This window comes from Cuculus canorus, chromosome 6, assembly GCF_017976375.1.
Source record: "Cuculus canorus isolate bCucCan1 chromosome 6, bCucCan1.pri, whole genome shotgun sequence".
Classification (NCBI taxonomy): Eukaryota; Metazoa; Chordata; class Aves; order Cuculiformes; family Cuculidae; genus Cuculus; species Cuculus canorus.
In genome coordinates, this window is record NC_071406.1 from 29,899,731 (window position 1) to 29,917,214 (window position 17,484).

At 43.0% G+C, this 17,484-nt stretch overlaps 1 protein-coding gene across 2 annotated transcripts; it reads left to right on the forward strand.

Moving 5' to 3' along the window:
- The first annotated feature begins 369 nt into the window (after positions 1-369).
- Positions 370-17,110, forward strand: ORC2 (origin recognition complex subunit 2). 2 transcript variants are annotated; one of them, XR_008450374.1, is made up of 17 exons: positions 370-534; positions 1,660-1,803; positions 2,816-2,902; positions 4,196-4,285; positions 5,054-5,085; positions 5,940-5,997; positions 6,832-7,016; positions 7,566-7,664; positions 9,316-9,425; positions 10,907-11,039; positions 11,441-11,537; positions 13,158-13,304; positions 13,888-14,059; positions 14,390-14,451; positions 15,239-15,357; positions 15,997-16,241; positions 16,959-17,110. XR_008450374.1 is itself a non-coding variant. In XM_054069913.1 (16 exons), the coding sequence occupies exons 1-16, from the start codon at positions 456-458 to the stop codon at positions 16,081-16,083; spliced, it is 1,701 nt and encodes a 566-aa protein (XP_053925888.1). In that variant the 5' UTR covers positions 370-455; the 3' UTR covers positions 16,084-17,110. The 2 variants fall into 2 exon arrangements, 1 of the variants encoding a protein (XP_053925888.1); XM_054069913.1 differs by having other exon boundaries at positions 15,997-17,110.
- Positions 17,111-17,484: the final 374 nt, after the last annotated feature.

Consider the following 17,484-nt stretch of genomic DNA (forward strand, 5'->3'; position numbering starts at 1 on the left):
TGTCCGTCTGTCTCTGCCCCAGGACGGGTGTCTGTCTGTCTGTCTCTGCCCCACTAGGGGGGTGTCCCGGAAGGGGTGGGTGTTGGGGTGGAGGGTGGGAGATGGCTGTGTCTCTGTCTTGTCTGCGTCAGTGTGTGTCTGTCTTATCTTTCTGTGTGTCTGCCTGCGTCTGTCTCTGTACCTTCTCTGTCTGTCTCTGTACCTTCCCTGTATCGGTGTCTGTACCTTCTCTGTCTCTGAGCCTCTGCCTGGGGGGCGGGGCCGGGCGCTCCCACTCAGCGCTCGCGGCGGCTCCCGTCGCCACAGCAACGCTCCGCCCCGCCCGCCGGCCGCTCGCGCAGCGGAAGTCCAGCCATCGCCGCACGGAAGTCCCGCCCCCCCGCACGGAAGTCCGGCCCCTTGGCCGCGGCGCGGCGGCGGCGCTCGGGGCCCGGCCAGCTCTCCCGGGCCCCGCCATGAGCGGGAGCGGCGCCGCCCTCGAGGTCAGGTTCGTCCCCGACGAGGAGGTCCTGAAGCTCATCGCCGACGACGCAGGTACGGCCGACCCCGGGGCGGGGGGGGAGAGCCCCGCGGGGGCACCCGGGGACTCCCCCGCGAAACACGGACAGAAGCTGGTCGGAGGGAGAGTCGGGGTGGCTGCTGCAGGGGTTCTGGCGGCTTTTGAGGTTTGGAACTTAAAAGTTGCTTGTGCCGAGCACAAGGCGCCCCGGGCAGAGCTGGCTGCTGGTCCTGCTTTGAGACAGGCCGGGCTGAGAACGAAAATGCCACCAAATCGAACCCTCTAAGACTAGTTCTGGAGTTTTAGAAAGCGAGCATCAGGGGGGCAGCCTGGGCAACGTGCGGACGTGATCCCCATGGAGCGTGCAGCGGACGGCAGCTGGGGGAGCGTTATTTATGTGGATAAATTTCCCTAGAAATCCTGTGCATATTCTATTACTTTCCAAGGTCTAATTCTAGCGTTATTATGAAACTTCACAGCAGTCTTGCTGATTTGGAGCTGACACCAGCTCTCTTCTTGACCTTGCCTTTGAGATCAGAAGAGATCCCAAACAGAGGTGATTACAGAAGATGGACACATCTGTTCATCACAGATCACATTGAACACAAGGCATTATCATTTTCAAAGAACGAACAGTGTTTAGGAAGGAAACTGTCGAAGGGAAAACGCGCTGTCAGAGTTAAGTTCCGTGCAACTTTGAAAAACCGATTTCTTAGCTAAAACTTAACTCTGCTATTTGTATCAGGTCTCCAGGTGTTTCCCAGCCTGAGTTCTCCCCTGAGTGCACTGGCAGCCTATAGGCCTGGTCTTTTCCACTTCCTTAGCCTTGCTAGGAGGGTTGGGGGATGACAGATTTGCGTGCAGCTTGATAATTCTGTGTGAATCACCCATTTCTCCCAAACTTTGGAATCTGTTGTATGCTGAAATGGGGATCCTGTGCTCTTGGGCTGCAGGGGTCAGCCCTTGCAGTAAAAGAGGGACTAATGGCTGTAGGATCAGCAGACCACCAGGGCACACACCAGCTGTTCTAGAGAGACATCTTTTCTGTCTTGGGTTTGTTCAGTGGTTTGCACAACAAGAACTTGATCTCTGAATGGAGTAGCTGCAACCTACTGCAATAGAAATAATGAAATTGGTTAAAGCTTTTATTGTAATCCTAGGTGCTAAAGTAAGGAAGGATAAGACTCAGCTGGCAGACAGCGCGAAGAGGTTTGTGAAGAAGCTTGAGAATATTTCAGATGAGGAAGCTCAAGAGATCCTGGAAGAGAAGAACTATGTTGCTGCTCTTGGAATATGTGCCCGAGGTATTAGCAGGGAAAAACCTAACCCAGCTGTGAACTTAAGAGATTCTTGCGGTGTCAAGACTGTACAATCTTGGTGAAATTGATTTTGAGGGCTGACCAGCTCTGGCTCTGCTTGTGGTAACAGGTAGAGCAGAGGATAATGATTCTAGGATTTTAGTATATTTATTTCATAACACCTGCAATATAAAGAGTACTTTGAGGCAAGTAATCAAACACTGCATTCCATCTTCTTTGGGTTGAGGATACTGTTGTGCCTCACTTAACTATGTCCCAACTTACACAATGACTTCACGCTTTAATGGAGCTTCCGTAGAGATGTAAACAACACAGAGTATCTAAACAAATACAATAGGAATAACATTCTTTTGAAGGTGTTCTCGTGTACACCCTGTTTTCCTTCAATGTGGCCCCCAAAAGACTGCAGTCAGCTTCTACAAGTGCTCCTGAGAAGAAAGGGAATATAATAGACCTGGAAACCAAAGTAAAAGTGATAAAGTAACATGAGTCAAAAAAAAAAAAGTGTTATTAAAATTGGCCGTGTTCTAGGTTTGGCACATCCAACAAGAGCATAAATTGTGCAGTATGATACAGTACAGTGCTGTATTAATTTTATATTAATTACTTGTAAGGCATGCTCTATTGTTAGAGGCATTGAGTTATCTTACACAACTTCTCTGCCTCACTTCACAAGACAAGACAGAAAACTTCAGCTCCATGATGCGGTTGGTAGGTACAGTACATTACGGTATTATTAGCATTACAATATTGCAGTATTAATACTGTTACTAATGTATTACTACTGCTGATTTTCAATAATCATTAACTTATGTGATATATGTATTATGCTAATGTTAGGTTGGGTTACTGGAGGTCAGGTTAGCTTAGGGTAGGGTACATCAGGTCATGTGTATACCTCAACTTGCTCAATGACAGAATTGACTGCTGACATTCAATGAGGCACAACAGTATACCAGGGCTTTTAAATGGCTACCAGGCATGTTTCTTTTCACAGGTTCAATGGGAAATGGCTCAGGTGTAAGCGGTGGTGAAGTTTACTCGTTCCAGACTCCCAAACGTTCCAGCAAAATGGCAGAGCTGGGTATGTTTTCCACTTTCTTCTTTTATTCTTGTTCTGGGTACGGTCTTTTTTGAGTACTCTGTTAATACGATTTGTCACTTCTGTTTATTCAAAAAATATGTATTGCAGTATTCAGTAGCTTTTATCTGGCTCTGAATCAGTCTTCCTCAGTAACAAAAACAGATGGCTAGGACAAAGCAAAAGTATGGTGGGAATAAGAAGTACAGGTAATATAATGAAAATTAGAAGTTTCTTAATTCTGGGAGAAAGTCTGCGCATAAGAGCCAAAGGATGGCAGGAGTTTTATTTGTATAACTTAAGGATATGAGGATAACTGATTTTGTAGCAGAGTCAAAAGCAGTAATAACTTTGTGCATTAGGAGATTTTGCCTACTTAGAGTGTCTGAGCGTGCTTGCCAGGCTAACTGTGGACAGGAGAAGCAAGCAGAAAATGGGAGTTCTGGAGAAGGTAGTCTTCTCTTGTTCAAACAAGTCTTGAGTCCTGCTGCCATTATGTTTCTTCTCACTTTAAGAGTCTTTGTGTGCCCAGCACTGTCTGAACTTCATCAGTGGTCAGCTGTCACAGCTACTGATACATCCTGCAAAGGATGATCTGAGGGGGAGGAGCCATCCTTCTGTATCACCATAAAGAAACTGTAATTTCTGTACCTCTTTAGTTCTCCTCTGGGCTTCTGCTGTGTCTTGGGAAGCTGTGTATTTCATACACCTCTTATAAGAAAGGAGCACACTCCTGCAGCAGGGTGGCTTTCACTGGTGTGCCCTTCTGGAGCCATGACCAGTTTGAAAATTGACACAGGTCACAACATGGAAGGCTGGTTTTCTTGAGGGACTGTTAGCAGGATGTCCAGATCAGTGATTCAGCTTCGACTTGTGCTGATAGTAGCGGGAAGAGATAAACAGGATACAAGAACCCACTTCCTGGGTAACTCATATATTTGCTTTACCTGCTGCTCTGTTTTGTCCAGTTGAGCAGTTTTGAAGGACCAAGTGAGCATCACCAGACGTCGCTCTGATTCAAAGACGTGGTCTCCCAGGGAGCAAAGCTGCTCTGCTATTGCCTCTGCTATACTTGTAAAATGGTTTAACTGAGGAGTTCAGTCTTTGAAAATCTTTGTTAAGGGTTACGTTGACCATTAGGGTTAGAAAAAGTGGAAGTATCTGGTGCACTTTCTGAAATAGGTAGGAGATTAGTATTTGGAGAATGTTTCAGATGTGTCTCCATGGCTCATAGCCAGAGCTGGGAGTTTTGTACCCGACACATGAAACTTCTTCCCTTCCTCCTGTTTCCTACAGCCTCTGAATTAGCCCAGACACCAGGGCAGAGTGTTGAACCTGGTCACTCCGAGTGCCCTGAGAAGACAGGCAAAACCCCTCAGAACAGCAGTAAGTCCTGTGATGCTTTGGGGAACTGAAGCTGAGTGAACGGAGGTTGTTTCTGTTTGGGTGATGGAGTAGATGCTTGAGAGCCAGCTTCTGTCATGCTTGCGTATTCCAGTCAGCTTGACGTTGTAGACTGAACTGCTTGGTATACACGGCCCCTGGTTCACCTGCGTGTCAGGCCTTTTATTCTACTCTATTGGTGTAGGGAAAACAGGAGCTTCTCTCTCATCCGCGACCATGTCACTTCATGGTTTCCTCTGCCTTCAATGGAAATTCTTGGGCTTGAGAGTTATGAGCTGGGCTGATGTGTTGAGCACGAAGGGAAAGCGGGTAGGATTGTGTGGGTATCTGTGTGTAAATTCACACTTCATTATATTCAAGCACCCAGTGCTGCATGGAGAAATACAGGTGGGAGAAGACAGTGCAGGTTAACGCTGGCAAGAGCATGGTACTTTGTAGTCATGGAGAACCATGTGCTCAGGGAGAGGACATTAGCTCATTTTTCAGCCTCTTCCTTCGTGCTGATGGCCACCCAAAGCTGTGTCCAGAATTAAAAGCTGCCTTCTGTGGTAATAACATTGGCTGTCTTTGTTCTGTCCTTGTCTACCTGTGAGGAACTAGAGGCTTCCATAATAGGATTAACCACCCAGGGAGCTGATACTTAGGTGCAGTGTACCTTTGAATAGTGAATGTCTGTTTTTCTAATAGACCGTCTTGTGCCACTGTTGAAAATATACAGTACTCTGAACAATGCTGTTTCTTGCTTTGCAGAACATTCAAGTTCAAACAAAGTGCAGCAGAGGGTGAGTAACTCTTATCTTGCTTTGGGTTTTGGGGTTTGGTGGGGTTTTTTTCACTTTCAAAACCTGAACTGGCCAATTACTAAATTCTGGAAAGGAAGGACCTTGAAAAGCCTCATCCACAGTACAGATGCCTCTTCTAATCCAACTGGGCAGGAGAAACTGAAGTGAGAACCAGAGCTACCATTAATCAGGATTATGGGATTTAGAATCTGTGAGCAAGTAGTGGGTTTGACAGCTTAATCAGTGTGAGTAGAGACTATTTCCTTACATCACACAAATAAAGATGTTAGACAACCCCTTAATACGCAGTTAAACTTACAGCTTTCCAGCATTCTCATCAAAGGAAGAAACAGCCTTAATTGTAAGGAGTGCTGTTAGAACAGGAATTCAAGAACTGTGGTGATGTTCCGTGTCTTACTTTAGCTTGGCTTATAAAAAATAAGATGTGATAGTGGGTGGAGTGTAAGTTCATGTTGCCTTTTGTGATGCTTCAGAGAGATACCGTCCAGAACTGCCAGTTGTGGTGATAAAGAGCATTGTGAAACAGTTGGCTTTTTAAAATGATATAGCTTCACACTAAAAATGTGTGCATGGCTTTTCTGGTTTAAGGTTTCAGGATGAGATTTGCCTGCAGGAAATGCTACATTAAGCCTCTTTTGGAAACTGGTCCTGCCTCCCTCTAGCTCTGAATGGGAAAACAAGAACTCTGTACTTATTGCCTCTGCTTTCCCAGTTTCTAATGGGATGAAGTAGCTTGGAAATGTAACTCGTTTCTACTCTTCGCAAGGCACAGGGGTGTTTTGAGGAAGTATACATTTCTTTTTTTAATGCATGTTTTTTCTTTGCTCTTATAGAGTAAAAAGAAAGAAGCTGTGTCTGCCACACCTTACAGACTCAGAAAGAGGCTACCAGGTAAAGATCAACCTTTGCAGTCAGTTCCCACAGTGAGTGAGGCACTGTGTTCAGAGGAGAGTGTTTTTCCACGTGGACTTCTACCTGTAGCATTTCAGTCTGACTGAAACAATCTGATTCATCCTGCAGAGTGTAGAAATGTCCTTAAGGAAGTCTATGTAGAGCTTGTCCTTACAACAGATTGCTACTTAGGAAAGGAGTGGAAAGGTTAGAAGCACCAAATTGCTGAACTTCAGTAACACGATCAAAAGAGACAAAATTCAGTAATTTAACCTATGCTGACACTGAAGTCTAGCACAATTGCTTGAACCAAGTCTTAAAACTTTTTGATGATGGATGGGACATTCATGGTAGAGTCTTTCCAATGACTGGTTAGCTTCTTTTGTGTTGAGACATGAAGACTGAGCCAGATTCTATCTGTGCTCTTCAGTCAACATTGCTAACAGGTCTTTTTTGCAAACCTTTTTTGCAGAGTGTGACCCAGAAGATAATTGGCTTGTATGACTGGCATTTGGGAAAACTGACACAGAGGTGCTAAGAGAAATAGGGAATTCCATTGTCCATTTTAGTTACTTTTTGTGTAGTATTATGTTTCTTAGTTGATGTCAAGGAGCAAGCTTTACTAAACAATAATTATGAGCCTAGAACTGAGAAAGAAATGGCAATGTGTGTCTGCAGTCCTCTAAAGCATTGATTTTACTTTTCTGTGAAATATATTTAGGAATCATATACTTAAAAAACATCCAGAGAATGTATGAGAGAGAATGACATGATGCAAAATGTGTTCTGTGTAAGAAGCTACTGTTAGCTCTTAACCTTAAATTTATCCTCTAGTTCCAGATCTCTATTTAGAAAGTGAGAGTGAATATTCTGCTTCCTGCTCGGAGGAGGAGGATGAGGAGGACCAGCAAGAAGTCAACACTGTTTCGTCAGGGCAAAAGACCCCAGCAAAAACGAAGGCTTCATGTATGCCTCCTCCCAGAAACACCCTAGCCAGAAAAAATAAGAAAGACAAGATGGTGAGTGTGCAGGAAATATACCCCTAAGCTAAGAAGTGTGAAGGGATGTTTAATGACAGTATGCTGTCAGTGACCATAACTAACTATGGGAAGAACTGCTAGACTCATTTCGAGTCAAATCAGCTGGGTTGGCTTTTGCTGTACTTCTGAGTAGTCCTTGTCAGATGTCCTTGAAGCAGGATATTTACTGAGAAAGGATGAAGAAATTAACTCCTATAGCACCAAAAGAAGCACACACTACTTTCTGTCTGTGTGTTAAACTTTGTTGTCTGATTTCCTGCAGCACCAGGGATCCCCACGCTCCCTTAGAATTATTGCTGTACTCTCTCAGAATCTCTTTTCTCTCTGCCTTTGGGAAGGAACCATCTGACTAGGTTAGCTTTGGTAGAAAGCTGCTGTAGAAGCCATTTTTGCAAATATCTTCTGGCTTTCTATTCATCTTTGCTCTATATATCATATTGGCCATCTTCAGACATGTTTGTGAGTGCAAAAGGAGAGAGGTAAGTTGAAAGCAGTGGGAGTATGGCTGATCTTGCTGTCCCTTTCCAGAGCAACCTGGTGGAGGAATACTTTGAAGCTCACAGTAGTTCTAAAGTGCACACTTCAGACCGAATGCTGCAGAAGTTGCGGAAAAGAAGATTGGACCAGGTACGCTTCATAGTGAATCGTGCTACTCTTGAAGTTTTTGAGTTCTCTGGTGAAGATTTCCCTTATCAAAATGTCCTGATGTTGCTATTTCACAGCTTTTTATGCTGATGACACTCGTGGTGGTAACGCTCATTTAGGTCATGTTTTAAGCATTATGTCTTCTGCTGCTGCACTGAGCAGGGACAGTGCCCAGTTGCTTGAACCCAAGATGGGAGGGAAAATGCAGGTAGAAGGCATTATCAGGTTGAGCAGATAGTTGATAGCTGCAGTTATCAGAACAGGGTCAAGTTTGCTTTTAGGAGAGAAGAGGGGGAAGCAGACCTGCCTTAAAAATGATCACCAAAACAGCATTTTTGTCAATGAAATGCTATGGGGTATTACAACTTGTCTTGACTACTTATGTGTAGAGGAAAGGGAGAGACCTTTTCATCTTGAGCTTTCCTGGGTCAAGCCACATGCAGGACTGGGACAGCTCAAAATGTTGTCACCTATTTTGTAAAATGCACTTTGTCCCCTTCCATTTCCGAGTAGACAGGAATTAATTGTGGTGACTGAATTAATGTATTTTTTTTCCATATGCTAATTCTACAGGACAGTTCAAAGCAAGCAGTTGCACCCTACAGGGACAGGTACACAAGCACAGGTGCCAGGGAAGCACGTGAAATACCTGGGGCTCTTGTATCCAACTGCTTTTTGTACCCACATGTGTTTTAAAAGATAGCATATATGCAAGATTACCTGATGTCTGCTTTGTCTGGAGTTGCTGCCAGAGAAACATCTGGATTCTTAACAAGTTCTGTAACAGCTCTGGAAGGAAGTCAAGGCTTTCAGTGTTAAATCTACTGCTGTCTCCAAAGCGATTGAAGGATTAGCAGTTCTGTCTCAGTGCTTTATGTTTGTTGGATGCATTGTGGCTGTCTTTGTGTTCTTTCCAGAGTAAACTGTGTTCCAGTGCACGGGAGTGGAAAGCAAAGCTGCTAAAATTGAAGACAAAGGGAGGCCAGTGTAGATTTGATGCCATTTGTTTTGCTACTGAGCTGTTTAAACATTAACATCCCAGCATATCTTTAAAGCTGAATTAATCCTTTGATTCTTGATGCTTTTGAAATATCTTTTTTCTATATTTAGCTGTCAGCTGCAAATTATTTCCTTTCTGCAATTTCCTTTCTGCTGCATTTCTTTTTCAAGATGATGTTTGAGAGCATTTGCTTGTAGTGACAACCACATAAATCATTGCTAAGCCTGTCAGTTGGAGCCCTTGCTCCTGTGAGCAGGGCTGTGATGTTGGTATCCTCCTGGGACAGTGCTTGGTGCTGTGTAAACTCTGAGTGTGTCCATTATTTCAGTAGTGGTTTTCCCATGCTCAACAGGAAGAGATAAAACACAGTGTGGTATTGGTTCTAGACCTGGTCTGACTGCTGTTTCACATAATAAGGTTACTAAATCTTTGCTTTGATTCTCCAGTAGCAAAACTGTACTTAGAGAGGTCTTCGTGGAAAAACAACCCCACAAATTGAGTGCACCGTCAGTGAAAACCACTGTGCTCCTGAGCTAGAGAGGATACTAGAGGGGAACTGTAAGGACTACAGATGCATGTCTTGTTTTCTTCTGATCTTTGAATAACCGTTGTTTTATCTCTTTCTCAACGCAGCAAACACTGCATGACCTTTTGAAAAAAGCTCCCCTTGCCTATGCTGCTGAAATTAAAGACCTAAACCAGCAACATGAATCCCTGTTTTCCAAGTGGATGCTGCAATTACAGTAAGTGTCCAATGAAAATCACTGAAGAAGCCTAGTAAACAGAGTAAACTTACCTTCATGTCAACAACATCCTGCAGATGAATTAAAGAGCGACTCTTTTTCTTTAATTGATTGCTTAAATTTAAAATTAGGTGACATTAATTAATACAATATTTCCTGTAGATCAGATCTTACCCAACTAACTCCTTGAACTGAATGCCTGAAGTGAAATGAAGTTGTATTCTGCCTGGCTGCTTTGCCTGTGCCTTGGTAAGCCAAGCTAGAGGGCATTCACAAACAGGGAACATGAATGATGAGAAATGCGTCCTTTGCGAACATTCGCTTTTGCTTACTGCAGCATAGTTGTTAGCAAGTAGCCCACCACCACTCTTCAGTACGTGGCTGTCCCCGGTGGTGTAGCAGTTAACCTTGAATGCCTGTGGTACCTAATGATCTAGGCACAAAGAAACATTAATACTGTTGGAAACATTAGCAGTATAAATTTTATCTGGGTTTGTGTATATCTTCATGGGAAGGAGAAAAGAGTAAACATCCAGGAAAGCAAATGGGGAACTACAGAGAGCTGTGAGGTCTCAAGCACCTTAGAGAAGGCAGGCCACCAGCTCTGAAGGGAAGTGCTGAGGCAGGAGATGTTGGTGAGGAGAAAATCCCCTGGAAGCTTAGCAAGGGAGCGGAGTATAAAGAAATTTGTAGGCCCGGGAGGTGACAGAACATATGAAAAAGACACTGGTTTTGAAAGTTGTAGAGTTGCAAGAGGAGGAGTTCTCTGTGACTCAGTGATCTGGGTGAGTGGTTAGAGATGCATGGGACAGGGTAGGAGGAACAAGTCCGTAGATGATACTGAAGTCAATGACAGTTGTTAAACATCTTACCTTTGCTCACTGCTGTTTTAGTGACCTGATACTCTTCCTTCTGGGCAAGATGATGCTTTTCCTGTTTTTCAAAACTAAACAAAGCTTTGTGATTCCCTGCCATGTTTTCCTTATGCTTTCCTGCCCCTCTCTGTGGAACAACTAGGATAAGAAAGAGATATGAGAGTAGTTTAATTTTGCTTTGAAATTGTGCCTGCGTAGAAAACCATTGTGAAGGCTTGCTTTTTTTCTTGTAATTGCTGTTACCCATGGTAAACATTTAATATAGTCACTGGTGAGGGCCTGAATGTGTATGCTGGTTATTCTTTGTTATCTGAAGTTGCAGATCTAGTCTCATGTTCTTGAACAATACCATTTTCTTACATAGATGTTTTGCTAAATTTGTGGCCCCCTAGACTGCCAAAATGCCTCTTGTACTAGGATATACATCCCATATTTCAGGTTCCTAGTGGCTAACTTTATTTGTAAGCTGAAGGTAAGCCTGGACCTGATGAAACATGAAATTTTTAGAGGCAAGATTGCAATGGATCATTTTGCTTAATGAAGGTATGGGCCTAAAAAGGGACTTGTACTTCTTTTGATTCAATGTATTTGCTCACTTCTCTGCAGCTTGGGTTTCAATATTGTGCTTTATGGATTGGGCTCAAAGCGTGATTTGTTAGAGAAGTTTCGTACCTCTGTGCTTCAGGATTCTGTTCACCTTGTGGTTAATGGATACTTCCCCAGCATCACTGTGAGATCTGTAAGTGTGGGAAAAGCTTGCGGGTTTACCTAATCATCCTCTGTTACAGATACTTCTAACGCCTTTCAGTGTAAAATGCTAAGGAAACCTGCTGCATCCTATAGCAGCAGACCCCTGTCCTCACATAAACTGGCAAAGAGTTTAAAGAAATTAGCCTATGCGTTTTTCAAGGAATAACAGTAATTCCCGTCATTAATAGATACCCATCAGTCTAAAACCTTATTTTTTTCACTATTTTGAAGAGATGTGGAACTTTTTGCTTTATGTTGAGTGTTTTGGGGATTTGATGGGAAAAATCAGATTACCTCCCTCATGACAGTCAAGGCTTCAGTTTCAGATTTTCTGCACTAGGTCCTTCAGTGCCAGAACCCTCTGAAAGGGACTGCTATTTTCTTTTTCAGATTCTCAACTCCATCACAGAGGAGGTACTGGACCATATAGGGACCTTCCGCAGCCCTCTTGACCAACTTGAATTCATCATTAAAAACTTCAGAGAAGGTAAAATTATTAACTTGGACATTTTATTTCCTCGTTGTCTTCATATGTGCAGTTAGAGTTTCTTAGTTTATTGTAGCTACTGTACTTTCTTGCTTGCAATTTGTGCCACATACATGAAAACACACACGCACCGGGATGATCCCAAGCTGTTTCCTTAGCCAGTGTTTCACACACAAAGTTCTCTAGAAAGGGAAGGAGGAAGGCAGAAGTTTACTAACAAGACAGATGATCCTCAGCCGTTTGCCAAACCAAAATGCTTATCTCTTTCATTTAGCACAGCGCCTCTGTGGTTTATTTACGCGGAGTTTCTGTAGCCATGTGTTTGCTGGTGGAAGACAGGATGGGTAAACTCCAGCTTGAGTTTCCTACATGAGGGAAGATGGCCCTTAGTGGCTACTTGAGGACCTGACATAAACCTCATCAAAATCAACAGAAGTAAGAACTTGCAAACAATATGGAATGACAGTTGCTGACAGATATCAAGTCCTTTGAGCTCCTCTGGAAAATCCAGGCCTGAGAGCCTTTCCATGAATGTCAGCATAGCTGGATTAAGATTTAAATGTACATTGTTTAGTGGAATGGTCATTTAAATTCAATATATGTCAGTACTGACATTAAGATGAAATAAAAGGCAGTACTGTCAAACAAGCAGGTTAGAAGTGGGTTCAGAAGCAAAATTAAACAGGTATTGCCACACAGAATGTTTACTGAACTGTTTTTGAATGTTCATTTTACTGCTTGTGTATTCATATCCAAATTGCTGTGGAATCTTATTTATGCATAGCACTGGTGTTAAAAGTGTCTACATTGTATTTTTCATTGTTAACTTAAAAGTATTTCTGGTGGGACTAAGTGACAAAGCCTGAGTAGTGGTAGTACCCCCTGAATCTACATAAATCAGTCTTGTGTAGTACACTATTGCTGATCTGAGTGGGAGACTGAGGAACCTCAGACTTTTGTTGGCAGCCAAGTATGTATTCACTTCCTCAAAAAACTGGGTCCAGAATTGCTTCTGTACTCAGGAAATAGCTGTCCCCAGAGATAAGTACAGCAGCAACAAGCTGACTGGATATTTTAACATCTTCCATTTGCATTACCGAAGGCAAGTCTTTAATTTCTTTTGAGGACTCTGGGAAAGATTTGCAATGAAGTTAGCATGCTTTGGAACCAACCCTGAATGGATATTCATTGTGTGAGGAGGAGCTTAAGGATCCTAGTCATGTAGCACAAAAGAACCTGAACAAACCATGCTTAGACTTCCATCCTAAAATACATTTGAATGGCCTTGGAATCACAGAACTAAAAATCATAGCTAAGGACAGTTTCCGAAAAAGCCAAGAGCAAGTGTAAAGTGGATTCTAAGAGAAAAGCTTAAACCACAAAAAGACCTGTAGCTGTGATGAGAACTGTGATACGGTGAATTAAGAAAAAGCCTTTTAGGTGCTCAGAAATGCCAGGTGTGGGGTGGAGGTCAAAGTAACCTGTAGAAGTGATTTGATATTGGAGTGATGAATATGGAGCCTGATGTAATAGACCTGTCCTAGGCCCCACTGGGAATGGGAAACCACTTCATGTGCAGTTTCATTGACTGGTTCTCTGTTGTTTTTTCTGACCTTGCAGATTCATCTTTAGAGCTCTATGTCCTCATTCATAACCTGGACAGCCAGATGTTGAGAGGAGAAAGAAGTCAGCAGATCCTTGCACAGTTATCCTCTCTGCCTAGCATTTACCTCATTGCCTCTATCGATCACATCAATGCTCCTCTCAGTGAGTCCTCTTGGCCTGATGTAGCAAAGAGAGAGAATCTGCATTCTCCTTTGGGCCTGCTGAGCATGTTTCATAAGTTCCTGTATTACCGTTGATGTGCAAAATAAATCGGGTGATGTATGTGTGGTGGTGGCACCCAGAAGCCCCAGTTGGGACTGTGGCTATGTTCAGCCAAAACTATATGAAGATTCTGAGAACTAGCAGTCACTGATCATGATATACAAAGAGAGTCCAAGCTTCTGGCACCCTTTGATTTAGGGAGTAACTGAAATGGAGATTGGTTGTTAGGTCTGTCATTTCATCTAAATTATTTTGTTTATTGGCTAGAAATTCTTTGCATGCTGCTGCCTCTGGAGAGATTTACAGTATATCTATGAAGTTGGTACGAAAAAGGGATGTGTGCAAATGTTTTGTTGCAAAGAATTTGTCTTGCTTGAACTCCAAGTATCTGGGTGTACGTACTCTGAATTTCCCAAGCATACATTGTTTCCTCAAATCCTAAGTACATTTTAATATTGCTTATTTAACATCTTAGAAAAGATGAATCTCCTAATTCTGCCTGCTCTTTATTTTCTATGTCTAGTGTGGGATCAGGCAAAGCTAAGCCTTTACAACTGGCTTTGGTATGAAACGACCACGTTTAAACCTTACGTGGAAGAAACGTCTTATGAGAACTCACTTTTGGTACAGCAGTCTGGGTCTCTGGCTTTGAGCTCCCTTACGCATGTCCTGCGCAGTCTCACTTCCAATGCCAGGTAAGACACTGTTATACCTCACAGCAGCACTTGCCGAGGATCCAGTCCTTACTAGGTTACTGCGGTCTACACCAAGCAGGAGGCAATCCCTGTTTACTGGCAAGTGTTCAAGATGCAGGTGGTAGGGCTGGGGTTCCAGTTGACTGCTTCCTTTAAATGAACAGCATTTGGATAGCAAACCTTGTCCAGTGATGAGATTCGTGCACTAACTCCCGATCATGAGGGAAAAATCAGTTAATATTTTATAATGGTGGGGTTTTGGGAGGGTTGGTTTTGTGGCTGTTTTTTTGTTTTCCCTTTTGACTTTTCCCCTGTCCCCCTTTCACCTAGGGGCATATTCAGACTGCTTGCTCAGTACCAGCTGGAGAACAAGGACAACCCATCTTATCCAGGTATGTACCCACCTCTTCTCATCTGTCTTGGGGTGTTACCGTGCCAGCTCAGTTACAGCAGCACTACCTTTCAGTATGCAGGTTACGTGAGCAGCAGCTGAAGAGCTCCAACTGTTGTGTCACTGAGACTTGGTGGCGTAAACTGCCTTTCTAGTGGTGCTGTGTCTGATTCTTGACAGGAAATCAATAGACTGTCTGGTTCTGAAGGACCTCCTCTTACTGTTGTCTGCTTTGATGTTTAGGCATGACTGAGGCCATTCCTGGGGAACTGTGGAGCTAAAAAATGAAAACAAAGCAAGAATATGAATTTGCATAACTAGCACTTAAAGGACCAGAGAAAGACAGGAGATTCTGTTCCCACGATGTTCCCTTCTAAGTGATGTCTGATATCCTGCTTTCTAGGATACATGTGGGATATTCTGTCACTGTCTCTAACAGGTGTTGCAGGGGATATGAATAACATGGTTAATGATAAAGAAAGTTTGAAGTAAGGTAGAGGAGTTAGAAGTTAAGAGAGATTAACCATGTTGGGAAATCCATTTAAAGTGCTATTAAAATTCCATTAGGCAAACAGGGTGGCTGGAATGTTAATTCAGTTGTTTTCCATTAATTACTTAAATATTACCTTGGCTGTGTATGCCTGAAAGAAGTGGTGGTGTTCCTGTAGCCTCTGTGGTCAATGCCACAGCAAGATGTGTAGGTGGAGATAACATATGGCGTTAGGCCTGGAAAAATCTGACAATCTTACCACTTCAGTTTCTTGTTCTCACCTTTTTTCTGTCTCTAGGGCTGTCTTTCCAAGACTTTTACCAGCAGTGCCGGGAGGCTTTCCTTGTGAACAGTGACCTAACACTCAGGGCACAGCTCACAGAATTCAGGGACCACAAGCTCATCCGAACCAAGCGGGTGAGTTGGGGGAAGATGATTCTTGGTATTCAGCCAGCTTAATCAAAACAGATGCTTACTTGCTACTAAGTATCCCTCTGCAGCCCACAGTGAGGCTGTATTGTTTGTAGCACCTAGAAACTAGCAAAGGGCTGAAATTCTGTAATTGTAGCTCTTTCCCTGCCTCCAGTTCCTCAACACCCTTTATGTGGATAGGGGGCTGTGAAAATGCAGTGTGCTTCACTTATTCAGCAACGTACAGGTCTCTTCTTCCTTAAGACCTTGAGAAGTAACAGACCTTGGAACCTGCCAGTCTGCTTCCAATAGTTACCAGTATTTGCATGACAGAAGAACACAGGCTCGGTCATAATAATGAGGTGGTATAGCAGTACTGGATGTGAGAACGCAGCATTGAGGAGCTGTGTAGTGTCAGACTAGCATAGCCCACCTAATTTCTCATACACTGACTTTTCTCAGTGTTGGTGTATTTCCAGCATTGTTTTAGTGCAATATTGCTGTTCTTTAGCAGCATAGTCCTTCTGAGTGCTGGGCAGCTCTCACCCACACTGCAAATAAACGCTAGTGTAGCAGTGCAATCTAGTGGCTTGCACTGCACTGTGCACTGGTGTTAACAGAATGTGTATGCGTCTCTGTTCTCAGGGAGCTGATGGCGTGGAATACTTATTAATTCCTATAGATGACAGTACCTTGACTGACTTCTTGGAGAAAGAGGATGAAGATATATAAGGTCTCTCTGTTCTCAGAGCATCTACGGCAATTGCTCTCAAGGGCTGTTGGAGAGGGGCCTGTACTCTGATCTCTCTCCCTCCAGCCCCAAGGGTGCTGGACTACTTCCTGAAATGTATTAATTGTAATGAATGATGCTCCTCGTTCGACTGCTGCAGGTAGTTTGGAATTACAACTTCTGCAAACAAAACATTTCTTGCTCTGCAGTTAAGATTTGTCTGCTTTGTCTCTTAGCTCAGATGATACCTTCTTCCTATCTATGCAGCGAACCTTACAGCCAGGACAAACTGTAACATTGTGCCTTCTGCTCCCTACCTCACCAGATGTGAGGATTTCATTGGAGCAGTTTACTTGGGAAGCACAAATCACTAAATAGGCAGAGTTTTAGTTTGCACCAATGGTGCAACTTTTCTTAACAGAGTGCTTTCCAGTTCTCCTTTACAGTTTCCTGTGTATGAAGAAGCCAAGAATTATAATGCTAAGAGACTTGCATGAGGAAAGGAGAATGCTAGAGGGTTTGGGACACTGTGGGTAACTTATTAAATTCTGGCAATAGAACTGAAAGACGTGCCCCAAACCTAAATCCTGTTATAAGATTTAGATAATCAGAATTGTCGTTGCCTCTTGGTGGGAGTGAGAGGATCCAGCTTCTTTCATCTACTTCCCAAACTGCAATCTAATAATGTGAAGAGGCTGCGAAAATTTTTTGTTTATTTTTTAAGAGGTTGATTGTATATATGTATTTTTTACATCAAGAGGGTCCACAGATCCTGGTGGAGGCCTTAAATGCCACCTATAAGCTGTCCCTTTTTTTAAGCTTTTAGAGGTTGGGAGACTGCTGAAGTGTGACAACTTGTCTTTACTTCTTTCCTCAGGGTATGTGGGAGTAAGCCCTGTAGTTCCATCAACTGTTGTTTGTCCGCCAGACTTCAGGGACTCCCTGTGTCTCATATTTGATAGCTGTGTTACAGCTCAATGTTGTAATAGTTCAAATCAGTCAAATAAAGTACTTTATTAATTTTCCATAGCTTGTCTTGTCTTCCACAATCTTTTTATGTTATAGGAAGATGGAGATCCTTCTGGCAATTGAGTGAAAGCTTCATTTTCATTATGATGTCAATTATCTGTGCAAATCCTCTTGCAGTGTTCAGAAGATTTCAAACTAATTAGTACAACTATTTTATATCATTTCTTATAAGGTATCAAAACTAAAAATAGTTTGCCTGCCTTTTGATACCAGTATATTGCTCAAAACATTAGATGGAAAATCAGTTACCTTTTCTACTCCTCACTAATGGAGGCAACAGGTTTACAGCCTGACTTTTGTTTGTACTGAAAACATGGGGTAACTGTTTATCCCATGGACAGTTTGATTCTTTAAATACAGGATGTGATTTGCTT